This window comes from Bubalus kerabau, chromosome X (assembly GCF_029407905.1).
Source record: "Bubalus kerabau isolate K-KA32 ecotype Philippines breed swamp buffalo chromosome X, PCC_UOA_SB_1v2, whole genome shotgun sequence".
In the NCBI taxonomy this organism is placed as follows: Eukaryota; Metazoa; Chordata; class Mammalia; order Artiodactyla; family Bovidae; genus Bubalus; species Bubalus kerabau.
In genome coordinates, this window is record NC_073647.1 from 132,781,222 (window position 1) to 132,802,019 (window position 20,798).

Below are 20,798 nucleotides of genomic sequence, written 5' to 3' on the forward strand. Positions count from 1 at the left end.
TGCCAGATCTTATCCAAAGAGAATCTGTTAAACCTGATGGCTCTCATTTGGAGATGCTGCAGTGACATAACCAAAGTTCTTTAATGTTTTGGTATTGCATAAGCAAAGAAGAGGGATAACATATGACCTCTCAAAATATGTCTCTTTGGTATAAAGATAATTTAAGGCTGATCATTTTTAAGAAACAGCAGACACAGGAGAAGCTCTAAAACTCCAGTAGAAGTTACTCTTTGTAAGAGATCTTTACAGTTATAAAAGAAATCTTCCCTTGTAAGGGTGTTTCCCTTCCTGTACCAGGAAGAGGATAACTTTCAATCTCCAGAAACTCATCAATGGAGAAGGCAGAGGCTTAAATCTGCATAACAACCATCCCCATCATTACTGTGCTTTTCTTGGTCACCTCCCATAACTGGCCTCCCATGATCCGCAACTCTTCTTTTGTCTTTCCTGGAGATGGTATTGAAGGTGCTTGCTTGGGCCATTTCAGGGGGTTACTCAGTTTTCCTGGCTATTCCACATGTATTTAGGAGGAAGATATGTTTGTAAATTTATGTTTGCTTTTCTCCCATTAATCTATCTTATATAGTCAAGAATCCACTCTTTGTGACCCCGTGGACTGTAGCCCACCAGGCTCCTCCGTCCATGGGATTCTCCAGGCAAGAATATTGGAGTGGGTTGCCATTTCCTTCTCCAGGGGATCTTCCCGACCCAGGGATTGAACCAAGGTCTCCCACATTGCAGGCAGACGCTTTAACCTCTGAGCCACCAGGGAAGCAATTAAGAAGGGTAGAGGGAAAATTATTTTTCCTTCCAAACAGCAACAACTCAAAAAAATGACTCTTTTGTGTATGCCTAGTGAAGGACTGGGAAGCCTGGTGTGCTGCAGTCCATGGGGTCACAAAGAATTAGATACAAATTAGTGACTGAACAACAACTCGGTTTTTAATGGTCTTTTTAGGAAGATGCAGCTGTATAGAGAAGTAGGAGGTTTTGATGTCTGGGCAAAGTTTGGCTTTTCAATATTTTGAAATCAGTGGTCAAAGATGTTAAAGGATGAGCCCCAAAAGAGCTTGACACAGTTCTATTGTCTCCCTGTATCTTGCAGCAAATAAATGCACGAGGTAAATACTAACAAGGATGGTGGCACATATTACAAAAGTGATCCATTATAAGAAGGGATAAGGAGTCCACTGGGTCTAAATTCATCTGGCCTTAAAACAATGCATCCTAAATGATGTGCATGTTAATTATGTTACTGAAGATATTCCAAGGACTAGGGAGTTAGAGAGCAAGTCTAATTCCCATGGATTTCACTCTTTGGGGGGCTTCCCTGGTAGCTGAGATGGTAAAGAATCTGCCTACAATGCAGGAGACCTGGGTTCGATCCTTGAGTCAGGAAGATCCCCTGGAGAAGGGAATGGCTACCCACTCCAATATTCTTATCTGGAGAATTCCATTGACAGAGGAGCCTGGCGGTACAGTCCATGGGGTCGCAAAGATTTGGCCACGACTGACTGAGCGACTAACATACACATACCTTCTAAAAACAAGTATTTCCTGTAGTAAGGAGCTAAAATTTGAGCTTCCTAGGTGGCTCAGTGGTAAAGACACTGCCTGCCAATGCAGAAAATGTGGGTTTGATCCCTGAGTCAGGAAGATCCCCTGGAGGAGGAAATGACAACCCACTCCAGTATTCTTGCCTGGGAAATCCCAAGGACAGAAGAGCCTGGTGGGCTACAGTCCATAGGGTCACAAAGAGTGGGATAGGACTGAAGTGATTTAACACACACACTCTTCGGAGGGACGGAGCAAGGGAAAGGGAGGGAGATTTCGCATCCAAGAGTTAAAATGGGTTTGAGGAGGAATAGAGGAAAACTAGATGTTTATCATTATTAACTAGTGCTAGTCTCTGAGACAGATACTTTGCCAGTTTCCAAACTACTTCATGATGAATGAATTGCCATATTATTGTAATCAAGATATCTAAACAATTCACAACAGGACTGTTAATGAACATTCCCTTTATGTGACAGTTTCAAAGCCAAACGTCCCCTAGAAGCACAATTCTACATTAGAAATGCTTAATATCAAAGTAGTTTAAAAAGCAGATGATGGCATTTCAAATTATATTGGTTCTGATTTCCTGATCGTTTAATTTTATGAGTGCCAGGCACATAGTAGGTTTTTAACAATTGCCATTAAATGCATGAATAAATTAATGAAGATCTCCTGTAGGACAGCACATTCAAACTAAAGTAAATCTATTATAAGGAAAAATATAGAATCAACAGAGCAAAATTGCCAGTGCTAAAGCTGACCATTTTAATGAAAGATAAATTAGATGTGAGGGAATTTTTAATGAGACATGTTATTGCTGCATCCTAAATTATCCAGATTATCACATAGTTGGAGTAGAAAAATCATGTAATAGCTGCTAACATGGTAATAAATATGTCAGACACTGTGATACATATTGATACATACTAAGTTTATTTCTCATAGCTGCTGTATATGGAAAGTACTATTATTATTCCCCATTTTACACAAGAGAAATTTGAGGCTCACAGAGAGTATGGGATTTGTCCAAGATAGCATAGCTAGTATGCAGAGAGTGGGTTTTGCACAGACAGCCTTACTGCAGAGTCCACACCCTTAAATATTAAACTGCTTTGCTCCAGAGAGTAAATACGTTCACACTGTGAAGTCATCCAGAATTAGAGTGTGGACAAGGAACTCAGAGAATGAAAAAGAAACTTAGGATGGCCTGGTGAGTGCAAGAGTGGCTAGGCCAAAGTCAGAGCACAATGATGCTGGGTATCTGTCTGGAGAATTGCTTGTGCTAGAGACATGTAAAACATACAAATGATGGGCAAATAAAAGATTGGGGTTTTGGAGGGAAGCTGAAAGTCAGTGTTGGATGCATGGTCAAATTGGGGAGCAGTGATTAGGAACCTAAGCAAAGGCATCTGGGTAAAAGGTTCAGAGACTTAGATAGGGAATTCAACAGGCAACAGTGGAGACAAGAGATAACACAGTAGCAAATGTATCTACTCTTTGCTTTGGTTCTTTTTGGGACAAGGATCTAACTCTCAAGCTTCTCAGGCCAGGGACTAGAGTGAGGAATAGGGCGCAAGGCAGTCATACACTAATGTGGCCCACTGGCCATTGTTTTATTCTATGACCTAGTTCTCTGTAGAGCATGTGACATGACCCTAACTGTCCCAGTACCTTCCCTGGCTGTAGGGAATCAACAACCCTGAATATTCTCAAGCAAAAGTCAAATTTCCTAGTACAATTTCAGCCAGTTTTTGTGGAAATTAGATTTTTTTAAAGAGAAAAGGCTGGCCCAGAATCTAGCCTAGCTCAATCCTAGCTATACTATTTATTGTAGTATTGTCTTGGCATTAAGGACAACTCAGCTGATAACAGGAGGTGATATCTCAAAGAATCCACAACACCCACTGGAGGGTTCTGACATCATTTTTATTATGTTAACAATACTGAACTAAAGGTAACAGTGGAGGGGGAAAAAAACTTAAGTTATTTTGGCAAAGGTACGTCCTGGCAAGTTTACTTGTCAGAAGAATGGATAATTACTGACTAATGAGATCTGTATTCATCAAATGCTTTAACATATCTCTCTATGCAAGTTTTAAGAAGAAAGACTTTGAAGGCCTGTAAGATAGTTAAGGGATTTACAAGTCAACAGCAGAAGAATATGATTCACAGTAACAGCTTCCAGCTCTTCTCTGAGCTTTAGGCTTCTGAGCAATACAGTCAGTCATCTTGGTCATTACACAATTGCTAGAATGACAGCAATTTGACTCTAGCAGGGACCCTGTGATCAAAACTATCAGCTCCCATGTGCTGTGCCTTCCTTGAGCTTCTGAACCTTTCAGCGCTGGGGAACTTGTAGTTATGGCATCTGTTAACCAGAGTCCGTTGTTTTTTCCCACAGATGGTTGGGATAGATCATTCCACATGCTGATAAGCCTCTCCAGGGCAGGAGACGTCTGACTACCATTGTGAATTGATGACTCATTTGCTGTAGCTCCCTTAAAAGGAAGGTGAATACTAACTTTAAGACGGGCTTTTGGAGTATATGACCTTGAAGGACACTTTCTGGCTTTAGCTTTTATTTTACTGAAGATAAAATGCTGGTGGCATAAATACATATTTGAGAAACACTGTGGAAGATGTAAGTATTGAAGAGTGCCCTAACACTGCCCACCACTTTCTTCTTCATGTTTAGGAAATCAGGCAGTATTGGAAAAGTTTTTTCAAACGATTTACTTGATTCCTCAGTCATTTATGTTTGTAGTACTGGAAGCTTTCTTAGCTATGGGCAACTTAACCTTAGGCCACACATGCTAAAAATAGCCTGGCGGTGTTTGACCCTTCCTGACCCTTGTGTGCCTGTCTGCTAGATAAGAGCTTTAATAGTTGTATCCTCCTTGGAAATGATCCAGCTTCCTTCCTTCTTCCTATGATCTCTACTTAACTGTCACTCCTACTTTATCTTAAAAAGAAATAAACATCATTAAAGCCAACAGATTTTTAGATGAGCCCTCTATCTTTTCTCTATTACCTTCCTTCTTGAAGAATAATTCAGACTCTGTAATTAGACTCTTCAATTCAAAAGAGTGATCAGAATGGTGAAAGTATTTTATCCACATAAAAGAAGAATGAATAAAAGGAACTAAAGCTGAATCTGTGGAAGTGAAGGCCCAGAAGGATTATGGGGACTGTCATCAAACTTTTGAAGGGCTATTTTGGGGAAGAGAGATTAAAAACGGGGTCATGGGGTAGATAGTGAAATAGGAATGTTTTCTAATTGTTACATTTTTCCAAAGATAAAACTGGCTTCCTGGAGGAGGAACGTGATGCAGTATAAGCTGACAGATCAGTAGGGAAGATGTTGTGGAATAGTTCAATTATACATCTAGGCTACTTCCAACCCTGGAAATATTTCTGTCCTTTTATATGTGTAATATTTCTACTCTAAGTCCCTTCATTGACTGACAAACAATCAGACTGCTTACTAGCTGCTGCTTATCTTTTCCCTCCATTAACATCTCCCCCAAAGTAAACTATTTGAATATTACAGTCACCTTGACAACAGAGGTGTCTATTTTAATAGCTTTCAGTAACATTATTCAAAGGGAATCTATTTTCCAATAAAGTCTTTGGCATTTTCTTTCTCTTCAACCTCAAAGAGTTTAGGATGAAACATGTGCTTTGAAATTAAAATCACTGTAAATTTGCTGAGTAAGAGAATGTTTTCACTTAGCATAATGTAGAAAAACATTTTTTTCTCTTGTAACGTACATGAAAAAATTTCACCAACAAAAAGGCATGGCTCAAATTTTACAATCGTCTATAATTTCAAACAATTCAATATATATATATATATATATATATATATATTTTAACCCTGTGTGTAAGGTATTGGGGTTGCTGTGGAATCAGATTTATTGTAGCCGATGTTATACTCAACCAAAACATACCTTACTTAAATTGCTAATGATGAATAATAATTGAAAAATAATTCACTAGTGAATTATTATTAATCATGGGAGGATATTACACATGTAAAAGTTATCTAAGGCAGAAAAAAATAAAAATGAAGTAAAATGGGGAATCCATTGGATGTAATTTGTACACTCAAGGAACAACCTTTCAATTAAGAGCATAATCTTTGACTTAAAACTCTCTTGGTTATTTTTAATTGGTTTGCTTACTTCTAATATTATTAATAGCATTTAACTAAATACTTCCTGTGCATAGGCTCTGTCCCAAGCTCTTCACACTTAGTGTTTTCTTTCGTCTGTAAAATCCACTAAGAGTTGATATTATTATTTTTCCCATTCCATATTATCAGGGAACTGAAGCTTAAGGAAGTTAGACATCATTCCCAAGATTATATAGCTGGTACTAAAACAGAGAAAGGGGGACTTCCCTGGTGATCAAGTGGTTAAGACTCCCCACTTTGATTGTAGGGGGCACAGGTTTGATCCCTGGTTGGGGAACTAAGAACCTGCATACCTAATGGCACAGCTTGAGGGAGGGGAAGAAAAAGGAATCTGAATATCTAAATTTGACTCCAGTGCCTGGGCTAGTCACCCATCCACTGTGTTATCTGCTTTGATGGCTTTACTGCTAACGTTAATTGTTTTATTTGGAATAAATTTATGTAAAAAAACACAATTTTTTTTCACCTTCCAATTATTTCACTTTCATTAAAGGTTAAGTCAACTACTCAAACTTAGAAGGTTACACTCACCCCGTTTGTGAAGGAGAATACTGGCATGCCGTCGTCCATTTCCATTTTCAACATAACAGGAGTAATTTCCCAAGTCACCTTCTTCTACAGAGTCCACAATTAATGAGATGGAAACTTCCTGTTCCCCAAGATGCTCCTTGAGGATTCTAAAATATAAAGCAAAATGAAACAAAAAACCCCCACACAAACATACACACACATGAAAGAAAAAATTTTAGGTGAATCTGATATGAAAAAACCTACAGCATCTGTGCTTCAAATTTGGTCATGGATTGATGCTATCTTAATTAAATTATAGCATGCCCTTTTCTTTTTCACTTCTAATAAGGAAGCTTGTCTTTGTGGATGCTAATGAAGTGCAGTTAATTATCTCTCTTAGCAGGACAATCACACTGTCATAATAAAGAGGTGAGAGAGACCTTGAAGAAAAGTTTACAAATTGCTTTCCCTTTAAGAAGAAATATGATGTAAGGGTGGGATAAGAAATTCTAATGTCTTAGGCTGGAGGACTAATTATCTATCAGGTTAATTTTAAAGAAAGGAAGGATAGAGAATTTCTGAGCTATTTTGACATTTCAGTTGAAACCTCTAGCCTGGCATTGTTTTAAAAGGTACAAATCAATTCCTATTTTTAAAGAAATATGAAATTACAAAACTATAGACTAAATGTTCTGATGAAGCATTTAATTCTGACATTTAAAATTCACAGTAGATGCTCACTAACCTCACTGTCAAGGATTTTAACAATCTTTTTAGAACAAATGGAAAACTTCAAAGTAGGGCTCCCTTGCCATGCTCACCAAGTTTCCACCTTTACTCTCCCACCCCTTTGGTAACTCATGCTTGCACAATACTTCCTCATGAAGAATTAAAGAAAAAAATACCTTTCTAGAACATTCCCTGAGCACTCACAAAAGTAGAGAGGGGGAAAGTTAGGAGGTTTATTGTCCTATAGCCTTAGCATTTCAGAGTGTATGAGTATAAGATAATAGTGAAGTTTTAAACATGAAAAATGGCAGAGGAACATTTTAGTATGTATTGAAGAATTGCTCATCTGGGCATTTCAGAACCTGACTGCAATGTTATATTCCTGGGTATTTGTTGCCAGGAAGAAAATTCCAGTAGAAATAACCCTCTGTGACAGTTTTATAGGTTTTTATTTTCTATTGAAAACCTTTTTCTCTTATACCTTTCCTAAAGTTTTAAAAGTCTTCACATTTAAGAAGAAGAATTTGGTTAAAATGCTCAAATATACCCCAAAGAGGTGATCTTTAGATTGGAGAATGTTTACAAATGATCTGCATTTCGATTCACTTATAATTTATTAATTAATATATTTGCTTATTTACATTATGAATAAAAATGAGTACCTGTATATAAGTGTACTTTTAGTCATAACTGAATACCTCCATATTTAAAAGTAAGCAAACAAATATGTTAATTATTTTTCAAAAAAGAAGAGGCATAAGCATTATGCCTTCAAAATAAGTGTATTTTTATGATTATTTGCTATTATTCCACTATATTAATATTTAGACCTTAAAGTCAGCCTTAAAAAGGTAATAAAAGCATTTTTGTATTACCATTCCTATCAAGTGTTTTATAGTCTACATGATGCCTCAAATATGTAGCAACATATAAAAGGAAGTGACAGAGACTATGTTTGAAACCTAAAAACATGATGTTGAATCCTAAAAACCTGTTAACAGTGGGTTGGCCAAAAAGTTCCTTTGTGTTTTTCCAGAAAATGGTATAGAAAAAGCCAAACAAACTTTTTGGCCACCCAACATTTCCTCTCAACAATTAAAAAAAAAGAGCTCTTATCAACCAAAAGTACAATATCACATTTTCCATATTTGATGCTATTTTGGTAATCTCACATTCAGTTTATTCCTTAGTGGAAAATTCCTTTTTATTTCTCTTAAATTCTTTGCAAATGGCACTCAGGTTTTACAATTTCATAGTCACTCCCTCAAGGATATTTTTCCTCCTTGCCATTAAATGTTGTAACATTTTTAGTATGATAGTAAAACACCCTCAACCCCCTTCTTTTTTAGCTCACTTTCTATTCACTAACACAGCAAATGTGAATCTTGACTGTACAAGTTAAAAGAGACAAATTACTTTACCTAATGTCACTTTCCCAAACTCGATTTTCATCCAGATCTTCAATAAACTTCTCTCCTTTCATCCAGTAAATTAAAGGACTGACATCTCCACTGTACCCAAAGAAAGCTCTGCAGGTGAGATTAGCTGAATCACCTGTGGAGAGAAGCGATAGAAACGTGTTGTAAAACTGTTGATACACTCTTATTTTAGGCAAACTGGCACGTAAAACTTAAATCACTTCATTGATTTAATGAAACATCTCTCTAAATCAATATTTTTCACATATTTTCTGTCAAGTTAACAGAATGTGTGCTTTTGGCAGCTTGCTTAATGGAATGTGAATTACTTATCAGATTATGAAGAACACTGGTTAGTTATTCTACAGAACTTTACTTTCATTTAAGTTTGCCTGATGTTTCCATATGAATAGATTGAAGTTATGAATTATTGGGAAGGGTACTTCAGAGGTGATGTGCACTTCTCAAAGCACATGCTCACTTGCTTCAGTCATGTCCGACTCTTTGCCACCCTACTGACTGTAGCCCACCAGGCACCTCTGTCCATAGGATTCTCCAGGCAAGAATACTGGAGTGGGTTGCCATGCCCTTCTCCAGGGGATCTTCCCGACCCAGGGATCGAACCTGGGTCTGCATCGGCAGGTAGGTTTTTTACTACTGCAATATCAGACAAGTACATAATGTTGATAATATGAGATTTTATAAAGCAGTTAGAAGATGTTTCTCAGTTCTGAATGTGGGAAAGAAAGATAACCAAATGTTTCAATGGGAAAGAAATGGAACTGCAAAATACAGGATTCCTTACAAATGTTACTAAAATATTTGTACTATGTGAGGAATAGTATTTTAATTAAGGAAACCAGCACACATTCAGATAAAAAAACACATTATTAAAATACAAATGGACAACACCTGAGAATAAATATTTGGGCTGTTTATAAAACATAAAATCAATAATACTACTGTGGAGATGAGTTTCTTCCAGTGTACTACTCAAGAGAGGCCACTGTAATGATGAATACAGATTGATTACTTAATAAGGTAAGTGGAAGTCCCTGACTGAAAAGTGGGAGTGAATTTAATGTCAACAGAAGCTAAGGCATATTTCTGGACAAGTAACGTGATTTTGCAAACACCTGATTTCCTCAAGCCTCAGGCAGCATTAGAGAACTGAAATATTCCAGTACTATTATAGTTTTAAGATCTTGCTGCCTCCAAGTAGAGCTAGAAAATGTGGGATGGCAAAGAGACCTATAGGGACCTACTCCAGAATGGACTGGAGCAGAGGAACTCTTATGGATACCTTAAGTAAGGCAAATTTATTCATTTCTTAAATTCCTGAGAATATTCTAGAGGACTTTGACAAATCTGTGACTTTAAGGTGAAGAGAAGGAGGTTCCTAAAGTCTAAAAGCTAAGCTATGAGTTAATAGTGAACATTGCCTGAAACTGGGCGTATCAGTGATTCTACCATATAAACCTAGAGAAAACCATAATTCACTTACAGATGCACTCTTTGTAAGTCCTGGTACGGGTCAACCTGTATGTAAACTTTATTCTCCAAGTTCTACAAGAAAATTTTTATTGGATAAAATTCATATTATCTTATGTCCATTGCATAAGACTGCTGCTGCTGCTGCTAAGTCGCTTCAGTCGTGTCCGACTCAGTGTGACCCCATAGACGGAGCCCACCAGGCTCCCCCGTCCCTGGGATTCTCCAGGCAAGAACACTGGAGTGGGTTGCCATTTCCTTCTCCAATGCATGGAAGTGAAAAGTGAAAGTGAAGTCGCTCAGTCGTGTCCAACTCTTAGCGACCCCATGGACTACAGCCTACCAGGCTCCTCCATCCATGGGATTTTCCAGGCAAGAGTACTGGAGTGGGGTGCCATTGCCTTCTCCATGCTTAAGACTAGTTCATAACTGAATTCTTGCTCCTCTAATATTTTTAAGATAGCATGATACAGCCTTACCTTTTATCTTATCTTTCTTTACATCTGAATGTCCTCCAAGTAAGTGATTCTTTAGAGACTTTGATTCTATATGCAATAATCATTATTAGTGACCAGATAAGTTCAGAAAATGTCTGCAAATTTTATGAGGCAAATGGAGCTTTAAATAATCTCCTTTATTATTAATTTTGATACATAAATATTTTGTTAATATTTTAATATGCAACCCCCTCCCTGAGAGAATAATTTACCTTACACAATGGATAATTGAATGTCAATCTTACTGATTGGAAACTACAGATTTCTATGGGAAATGTCAACCCAATGGTTCAGAACAATTTTTAAATCCAGTATTCTTTGCTTTTACATTTTTCTAAGAGCACTGGCTTTTATGTAACTCAACTACCTGTTACAGTGTCAAGGTAGTCATAAATTCAACAGTAAATCTCAAAATATTATATAGTGTGATGATTAATATCATATGCCAAGAGAATCAGCATATATTACGGAGTTCAAAAATTTACATGTCAATAATTTACACAATCTGTGTTTTAAGGGAACAAGATTTAGCTTTTAGGTAGGAGTTAATGACTGAAACTCATAAATAGAAATCTCTAGAAATTATCTCATTTTCCATTACAGTTTTACTAAATTTGGGGGATCATAAATAATGATCATGTCACTAGCAACTCAGCCTGACATTCTTTAGCAGAGAAGTCAATTGAATCCCTCGTTGGGAACTGAATTTTTCTCTCTTGTCACCCTCCTACCTTTCCAGATCAACTGATTTGCTATTATCTAATTCCTCCTTTTTCTCAACTATTGGCTTTGTGCCGCCACACCTAGTAAATGGCTCCTGCACCCATGTAAGAAATGATTGGCTTTTTCAATCATCTTTGCTCACCTCTTCTTTGACTACTTATCATGCCTTGAGCTCCAGTACTGGGGGTATCCCAAGTGCTATGGGGGCACCCGGAGGACCTCTACTCAGACCTGGGTTGGGCTTACTGTGGGTTAGAGAGTGCAATTCATGCAAAGAATAAAAGAAAGTGGAGGGAAAAATAGAAATGCACTCCAGGTAGAGAGGAAAGAACCTGAGTGACAGAATGTCAGGGAACTTTGGAGGAAGTCAGTAACTCCAGAGTCGTTGAAGCTAAACTACATGTAGTGGGTAGAGTTGTGGTGAGGATTTGGGGGAAAATCATGAGGCCAGAGCAGTGGCAGCCCTGATCTCCCATGAAGGCCATGTTGAAGATGTGGGAATTCCATTTAAGGGCAATTCTAAGTTGGGGAAAGGTTTCAGGTAGGAGATTGACATGGGCACACTTGCAGTCTAAAGAAATCACTCTTTTTGTATTTGCCAAACTGGGATTGGAGAGAGTTCCAAGAGAACTGAGAAAGATTGAGAATTTTATGATACTTCAGGACCATATAAGGGACCATCACTGCAAAGAGAGGATTATTTCCACATCATTTCTTCCTTCCTTTCTTACATGTTTTTTGGCCACACCACTTGGCATGTGGGATCTTCGTTCCCCAACCAGGAATCGAACCCCAGCCCCCTGCATTGAAAGCTCAGAGTCTTAACCACTGGACCACCAGGGAAGTCCCTCTGCATAGTTTCTTAAAAGGACAAAGTACAGGTTATAGCACTGATGACAGATCACTGTGCTTTTTATCAATGTGATAGTAGGAAGCCTCTCAAAGCACAGATTACAAGGAAGCCTGATAAGGTAGAAAATACATTTTTTATTTTTATAATTTACCTGCATCACTGTGTGTGTGTAGGAGAGAGAGACAGACAGATTAAACGGTTGCCAGCTGCTTCTCAAAACAATCAGGAGAGAAAGTCAACTTGAGTAGAGGTCTGTTCTGTGAAGTTGTTGTTGTTCAGTTGCTCAGTCATGTCAGACTCCTTGCGACTCCATGGACTGCAGCATGCCAGGTCTCCCTGTCCTTCACTATCTCCCCAAGTTTGCTCAAACTCATGTCCATTGGGTTGATGATGTCATCCAACCATCATCTGTCACCCACTTCTCATCCTGCCCTCAATCTTTCTCAGCATCAGGGTCTTTTCCAAAGAGTCAGCTCTTCACATCAGGTGAGCAAAGTATTAAAGCTTTAGCTTCAGCATCAGTCCTTCTAATGAATATTCAGGGTTGATTTCCTTTAGGATTGATTGGTTGGATCTCCTTGCTGTCCAAGGGGCTCTCAAGAGTCTTCTCCGCCACTACAGTTTGAAAGGAACAATTCTTCGGCGCTCAGCCTTCTTTCTGATTCAACTCTCACATGCATACATGACTACTGGAAAAACCATAGCTTTAAATATACGGACCTTTGTCAGCAAAGTGATGTCTCTGCTTTTTAAAATGCTGTCTAGGTTTGTCATAGCTTTTCTTCCAAGGAGCAAGCATCTTTTAATTACATGGCTGCAGTCACTGTCCACAGTGATTTTGGAACTAAAAAAAAAATTGTCTGTCACTGTTTCCATTTTTTCCCCATCTATTTGCCATGAAGTGATGGGACCAGATGTCGTGATCTTAGTTTTTTGCATGTTGAGTTTAAGTCAGCTTTTCAGTCTCCTCTTTCACTTTCATCAAGAGGCTCTTTAGTTCCTCTTCGCTTTCTGCCATAAGGGTGGTGTCATCTGTATATCTGAGGTTACTGAAATTTCTCCTGGCAATCTTGATTCCAGCTTGAGCTTCATCCAGCCTGGCATCTTTCATGATGTACTCTGCATGTAAGTTAAATAAGCCAGGTGACAATATACACCCTTGATGTACTCCTTTCCCAATTTTGAACCAGTCTGTTGTTCCATGTCCAGTTCTAACTGTTGCTTCTTGATTTGCATACAGGTTTCTCAGGAGGCAGGTAAGGTGGTCTGGTATACCCATCTCTTTCAGAATTTTCCACAGTTTGTTGTGATCCACACAGTCAAAGGCTTTAGTGTAGTCAGCAAAGCAGAAGTAGATGTTTTTCTGGAATTCTCTTGCTTTTTTGATGATCCAACAAGATGTTGGCAATTTGATCTCTGGTTCCTCTGCCTTTTCTAAATCCAGCTTGAACATCTGGAAGTTCTCAGTTCACTTACTCTTGAAGCCTACCTTGAAGGATTTTGAGCATTACCTTGCAAGCATGTGAAATGAGTGCAATTGTGCAGTAGTTTGAACATTCTTTGGCATTGCCCTTCTTTGAGATTGGAATGAAAACTGACATTTTCCAGTCCTGTGGCCACTGCTGAGTTTTACAAATGTGCTGGCATATTGAGTGCAGCACTTTCACAGCATCATCTTTTAGGATTTGAAATAGCTCAGCTGGAATTCCATCACCTCCATTAGCTTTGCTCATTGTAATGCTTCCTAAGGCCCACTCGACTTCACACTACAGAATGTATGGCTCTAGGTGAGTGATCACATCATCATGGTTAGCCGGGTTATTAAGACCATTTTTGTACAATTCTTCTGTGTATCTTTGCCACTTCTTAATATCTTCTGTTTCTGTTCAGTTTGGTACAGTTCCGTTGCTCAGTCATGTCTGACTCTTTGTGACCCCATGGACTGCTGTTAGTTTCATACTGTTTCTGTTCTTTATTGCGCTCATCTTTATATGAAATGCTCCCTTGGTGTCTCCAATTTTCTTGAAGGGATTTTTTAAATTGTTTCTCTTAATGATACCTATTTGTGTGTCTAAACAGAAGTTACTACTCCCATTCTTATGCAAAGCTCTGTTTCTCAAGAAAGGACACTAGAAGCCCAGTGGAGTCAATCTTGAGAGAAGGCCAGGTGACATCAGGCTCACCTGAGACTCACCAACCGCTAAAGTGTTGGTGAGGAAAGCTGAATCCGTCTAGTACTTGGTTGGGCAAAAATTTCATTTGTTTTTTTTTTTTTTTTTAATAGCTTAAGGGAAACCCAAATGAACTTTTGGGCCAACCCAATACTTTTCATTTGGGAAATGGTGGCTAATCACATGAGCATCTGTTAGGAGCTGTGACCTCAGACCCCAAGTGTGTACTGCCTGTGTTTGAAAGCAGAAATAAATGACTATAATTCCTTCCCCTCGGGTTAAAGAAAAACAGGAGTGAATAGAATATCATGGGGCAGGGTGGGGCCCAGGGAGAGATGATGCACTTCTACTCAATAAGGGTAGATAGGAATTCATAAGTATAACTAGGAAAATTAGGAAAATATAATTAGCAAATTTTGTTTAGAAAGCTAATTAGGCAATTATGAAAGAGGAATTAGGAAAATAAAAATAATATGACTGTGTTTGTACCTTGGGCTGATGAAGCAGTATATGCAGTTACATAATAGGATTTTAGCATCTGAATTTTATGAGTAGTTCATCCATGATCTATTTCACATTCTCGTGCTTTTTATAAAATTGTGATTAATGGTTTAGAGTTCTTTTTAAACAATATATTTATTACTATTAAAAAATTATTGGAGTATAATAGCTTTACAATGTTGTGTTAGTTTCTGCTGTACAACAATGTGAATCAGCTGTACATATACATATATCTCCTCCCTCTTGAGCCTCCCTCCACATTTTCACACTTTTTAATATTATATTCTTTGATTCAAACTCTCCTCACTTCCACGTAGCAAATTCCTTTTCCTCCATTAAGTTCTATTTAAAATAGCACCTCTTACAAAAGACTGACTTGGCTTTTCTAGGAATCAGTCAACTCTGTCTTTTCTCCTCTTTTCTTCTTGGAACAGGTTTGCTTCCCTGGTGGCTCAGTGGTAAAGAATCCGCCTGCCAATGCAGGAGACACACAGGAGATGCAGGTTCATTCCCTGGATTGGGAAGATTCCCTGAAGGAAATGGCAACCTACTCCAGTGTTCTTGCCTGGAAAATTCCATGGATAGAGGAGCCTGGCATGCTACAGTCCACAGGGTTGCCAAAAGTCTGACATGACAGAGAACAGAGGAAAGGTTATTACTATTGCAACTCCTAATGCTACCATTAACCTTGTTCCTTTTAGCAAACTTCCACTAACTTTCAGGTCAGAGGTTATTTTATACACTCATATCTTCTACAATATCATTTAGTTTAGATGAATATGGCTTCAGATATTATATATTTCTTTACTTAATCCAGTGAGTGTTGAACTCATTGTCAAAAAAAAAAAAACTTATTCCTACTCCCCCCAAACCAGATTTTGACTCAGCAAGTGTGGAAGTTTCCAGGAATTTTAATTTTTAACAAGCACTCCCAGGTGCTTTTCATGCAAGTGGTTACAGTTAACTGTCTGGAACAATTTCTTTTTACCTTGGACTCTTTAAATCGGAGTTGGGGCTGAGAAAAGCAACAAGATTGAAAAACATTCCGTCAGGGTCCTTAAGCAGGAGGCAAGGACAGGGTGCCTAGGAAAAAGGGTTCATAATGACAGTAGTAGGTAGAGAGGTAACTGGCATAGACAAGAAGTAGCTTGTACAACTGGGTCACTGATGAGCCAACCCAAGCTACAGAAATATGCCAGCTTTCCAAAGGGATGTAGGAAAAATATTTGTGTTCCAATGGAAAACTACTCATTTTTCTACTTCACACCATTCTGAGTTACCAGATTTTTAGCCCTTTCCCTGTCTTTGAGCTATTCTTCAACTCTTTGTAACTCTTTGTGCCGCTAAGTCGCTTCAGTCGTGTCTGACTCTGTGCGACCCCATAGACGGCAGCCCACCAGGCTCCCCCGTCCCTGGGATTCTCCAGGCAAGAACACTGGAGTGGGTTGCCATTTCCTTCTCCAGTGCATGAAAGTGAAAAGTGAAAGTGAAGTCGCTCAGTCATGTCTAACTCTCAGCGACCCCATGGACTGCAGCCCACCAGGCTCCTCTGTCCATGGGATTTTCCAGGCAAGAGTATTGGAGTGGGGTGCCATTGCCTTCTCTGAACTCTTTGTAGGTAACTGATATAGAAATGCTCTCATGTCTGGGGACTTCCCTGGTAGTCCTGTGGTTAAGACTCTACATTTCCACTGCAGGGGGCTTGGGTTTGAACTCTGGTCATGGAATGGGCAGGGAACTAAGATTCTGCATGTTACGAGGCCAAAAAAAGAAATAAAAGTCCATGAACGGAATAAAAATGAAAATAAAACATATCAATGTAAAAATTGTCTCATACTTGGTAGCCATTTGACTTAATTTCCTATCTGCTCCCCTAGCCTTGCTCTCCACCTCAACTCAGGGAAAAATCAATTTTGTCTCTACTTGGAATTTATCTCAGCATTCCTTTCTTCTGTTTTATAAACTATTTTGACTTTACTTTGAATTGATCATAACATCTGTCTGTTCCCTTCCTATCATATGAGCAAAAAAATTTTTTTACCGTTTAACATGTATTCATTTCAATATCTATATGAAAGTCACAATTGTACATTTTTTCTGAAAATGATGTTAATAAGAATACAATATTCAACTCACTGCTGATTATTACCATTCATACAAGCCACACACATGATATTCATATGTTCACAGTATGTCTCTGACATCTGTATAACTACTGAAAGATTTAAAAACACTCTCCTTATTCCTCTTTCTTTTTTCAAATAGAAGTATAAGCAATGTAATTTTATCTTTACTCTAAGTCCAAACTATTTAACTTGTTATCAAGAGAAACTATCCATCTTTTCTATCTTTTGCTCTCTAATTTGCTATAACATGCAATTTCTGATAAGGCAAGCCTAGCGTGAGATTTAGAGAGTCAAGCACCAAAGCTCTCCCTTATCCTCTTCTAAGTTAAAAAAAAAAAAAAAAAACAACCTCCAGTCTGATCTGAGATACCCAAGTGATAACGTTAATACTATTTACCCTACTTAATCTGAAATACAGGAAATTAGCATTAGAATTTCATAGATTATAGAAAAGAGTCACATTAATTTAATTTCCTCCTTGATTTTTTTTGTTTTTCTTCAAATAATAACATAAAAATTTAAGCTATCACCTCGGGAGTCACACACATCAAATATATCAGTCATCCAGGGTTGGAGCCCTGAAGATAATGGTATTCTTGCTGTCTCAAGTTGATATCTGTAAAAGCTTCAGTAAATTGCACTAAATGCTTCAGCTCAATCTTACCAGGTTCCGAAGGAAGCACTCTAAAATTGATCATAAAAAATCATTTGCTATCTAAAATGAGAACAATGCTTGTCATAGGGCAGGCTTTCAAGTAGGCTACAATGTGAGGGGGCCTTAGAGGAAAAATAATACGTTTTCTCTTGAACCCACAGACCCCAATCAGCACTAGGGACACTTGTTATTTAGTGCGACCTTCTTCTAATTAGATATAATTTGGCCATTTCTAAAACTGCTGACAGCAGAGATTCTCTCTCCACTAGAGGACACTCTCTAACTTATTGAAAAAAACAAACAAACAAACTTTTTTTTTTCAATTAAAAGGAAATTTCTTCCCTAATTAAAAGCATCAGCATCCAGAGATCTTACTAGTTGGAATTAAGAAACAGTGAGCATTTTGTTCTTAAATAAGATGGTGAATAGTAGTGGGGGGTTTAATTTCATTTGCACCATTAATCATGGATATTAAAATTACTTTAATTTTAAGTAAAAGCATTTCCATTTCCATCTTCCATTTAAGATAAAAGCAAAGTGGTTTACAAAACATATTTATCTTGTGTCATTGGTTATATAGAATGGCTCTTCTTCTAGAAAGCTTTATTCTGAAATGAAGAATCTCTGTCTCTGTCTCTCTCTCTCACAAACACACACACAAAGTTCCCTTGGAAATTGCTCAACACATTTTACCCAAATAAGTATTAGGACCTATGGCACGTAACAGTTGCCAGGATCTAACCACAGAGAGTTATTTGAAAATCAGAGATTTAGCTAAGAATCCCAAAAGAGAAGAAAGAAATGAAAGAGATAGGTTATATTAAGCTCAGAGTTGAGGATGTTATGCCTGCAGGATGTAACAACGTCTGCTCAAATTTCAAGGGAAAAAAATTACAGAAAAACAAGACATGCACTTTTAAATTTGCTAACCATAATTCTGCTGTAGTGTCAGATTTCCTTACGAAAATGCATTTTATACTATCTTACAACATATTTCTGTCTAGTTGAAGAACAAAACAAGTTATTTAGCTGGTCAGTAAATTTCAAGGGGATTTAAGCAACCACAAATAACCTGGAGGTAAATGAGTTCATGTACATACACAGTAATGTTCAAAATTCTCCAAGCCAGGCTTCAACAGTACAAGAACCATGAACTTCCAGATGTTCAAGCTGCATTTAGAAAAGGCAGAGGAACCAGAGATCAAATTGCCAACATCTGTTGGATTATCAAAAAAGCAAGAGAGTTCCAGAAAAACATCTACTTCTGCTTTATTGACTATGCCAAAGCCTTTGACTGTGTGGATCACAACAAAATGGAAAATTCTTCAAGAGATGGGAATACCAGACTACCTGACCTGCCTCCTGAGAAATCTATATGCAGGTCAGGAAGCAACAGTTAGAACTGGACATAGAACAACAGACTGGTTCCAAATAGGGAAAGGAGTACATCAAGGCTGTATATCATCACCCTGTTTATTTAACTTATATGCAGAATACACATGGAGAAGGAAATGGCAACCCACTCCAGTATTCTTGCCTGGAGAATCCCATGGACAAAGGAGCCTGGTGGGTACAGTCCACTGGGTCGCAAAGAGTCAGACATGACTGAGTGACTAACACACACACATCATGAGAAATGCTGGGCAGGATGAAGTGCAAGCTGGAATCAAGATTGCTGGGAGAAATATCAATAATCTCATATATGCAGATGACACTACCCTTATGGCAGAAAGCAAAGAAGAACTAAAGAGCCTCGTGATGAAAGTGAAAGAGGAGAGTGAAAAAGTTGGCTTAAAACCCAACATTCAGAAAACGAAGATCATAGCATCTGGTCCCATCACTTCATGGCAAATAGACGGCGAAACAATAGAAACAATGAGAGATTTTATTTTTTTTGGCTCCAGCATCACTGCAGATGGTGACTGCAGCCATGTAATTAAAAGACGCTTGCTCCTTGGAAAAAAAGCTATCACCAACCTAGACAGCATATTAAAAAGCAGAGACATTACTTTGTCAAGAAAGGTCTGTCTAGTGAAAACTATGGTTTTTCCAGTAGTCATGTGAGAGATGGACTATAAAGAAAGCTGAGCGCTGAAGAATTGATGCTTTTGAACTATGGTGCTGGAGGAGACTCTTGAGAGTCCCTTGGACTGCAAGGAGATCCAACCAGTCCATCCTAAAGGAAATCTACCCTGATATTCATTGGAAGGACTGATGCTGAAGCTGAAACTCCAATATTTTCGCCACCTGATGAGAAGAACTGACTCATTTGAAAAGACCCTGATGCTAGAAAAGATTGAGGGCAGGAGGAGAAGGGGACGACAGAGGATGAGATGGTTGGATGGCATCACCTACTCAGTGGACATGAATTTGAGTAAATGCCAGGAGTTGGGGGTGGATAGGGAGGCCTGGCATGCTGCAGTCCATGGGGTTGCAAAAATTTGGACACGACTGAGAGACTGAACCGAACATACACAGTACCCCTGGTGAGTGAGTGCTCACAAGTTGTTAGCAATTATTACTATTACTACTGCTATCATTGCACTGTGACTTAAACTTTTCTGTAAGTGATGACTTACAGTTCAAGCATCGAATTAGGCCAAACTATGGAGAAGGAAATGGCAACCCACTCCAGTGTTCTTGCCTGGAGAATCCCAGGGACAGGGGGAGCCTGGTGGGCTGCCGTCTATGGGGTCGCACAGAGTTGGACACGACTGAAGCGACTTACCAGCAGTAGCAGAAGCAGCATGCCCTTCAGGAGCCTGGGGGTTGCATAGTGGAATTTGAATGAATTATTGGAATTTTTTCCACATCAACTAGAGAAAGGCAGGCAGTGGCAGAGCCTCTCCAGAATGGAGAGGAAATCTCAGGCATTTGAGAGGAAAGGGTGAACAAAATGGTAACATTATTACTGTACTGTTTTTAGATAGCTCAAAGATTCTTGCAAGGACTCATGCTAGCTCATGAGGGCTGCTTTCTAGATGAATGATCTAAAAGTTTCTTACATGATAGGGGAGCCACATTTGTCATCCCCAAGTGTCTCTTTGGCCTGTGGATTATCTCAAGCTGAAATCAAGGCCTGAAAGACTCAGCAAGAAACCCTGACTTCCCCCCTTACCGTGTAAAAGAATTTAGATAGAGGGCTTGTTCCTGGAATAGAGCTATCACCAGAGATATCTGCAATGGGCCAGGTGTGGTGGTGAGATGCTTTCTCTGCTTTCCTAAAGCAGAGATGCTTCCACTCTGCATTCCATGGTCTCTGCCTGGAGCAGCAAACATTTGTTTATGAAACCTTTCTTTTTCTATTTCCATATGAATTGTCGTCTTCCTCTTTTAAGTCCCAAACCACTACCTCCGATATCCTCTTTTGTC

General features: G+C 38.6%; 1 protein-coding gene across 1 annotated transcript in view; it reads right to left on the reverse strand.

Annotated features, from left to right (window-relative positions):
- Nucleotides 1-20,798, reverse strand: part of IL1RAPL1 (interleukin 1 receptor accessory protein like 1) — a 699,337-nt gene that overhangs the window by 46,922 nt on the left and 631,617 nt on the right. Inside the window, exons 6-7 of the mRNA XM_055563026.1 lie at nucleotides 8,413-8,545; nucleotides 6,284-6,429 (exon numbers count right to left, since the gene is read on the reverse strand). Of these exons, the coding sequence (XP_055419001.1) occupies nucleotides 6,284-6,429; nucleotides 8,413-8,545 (279 nt within the window). The remainder of the gene's footprint in view (nucleotides 1-6,283; nucleotides 6,430-8,412; nucleotides 8,546-20,798) is intronic.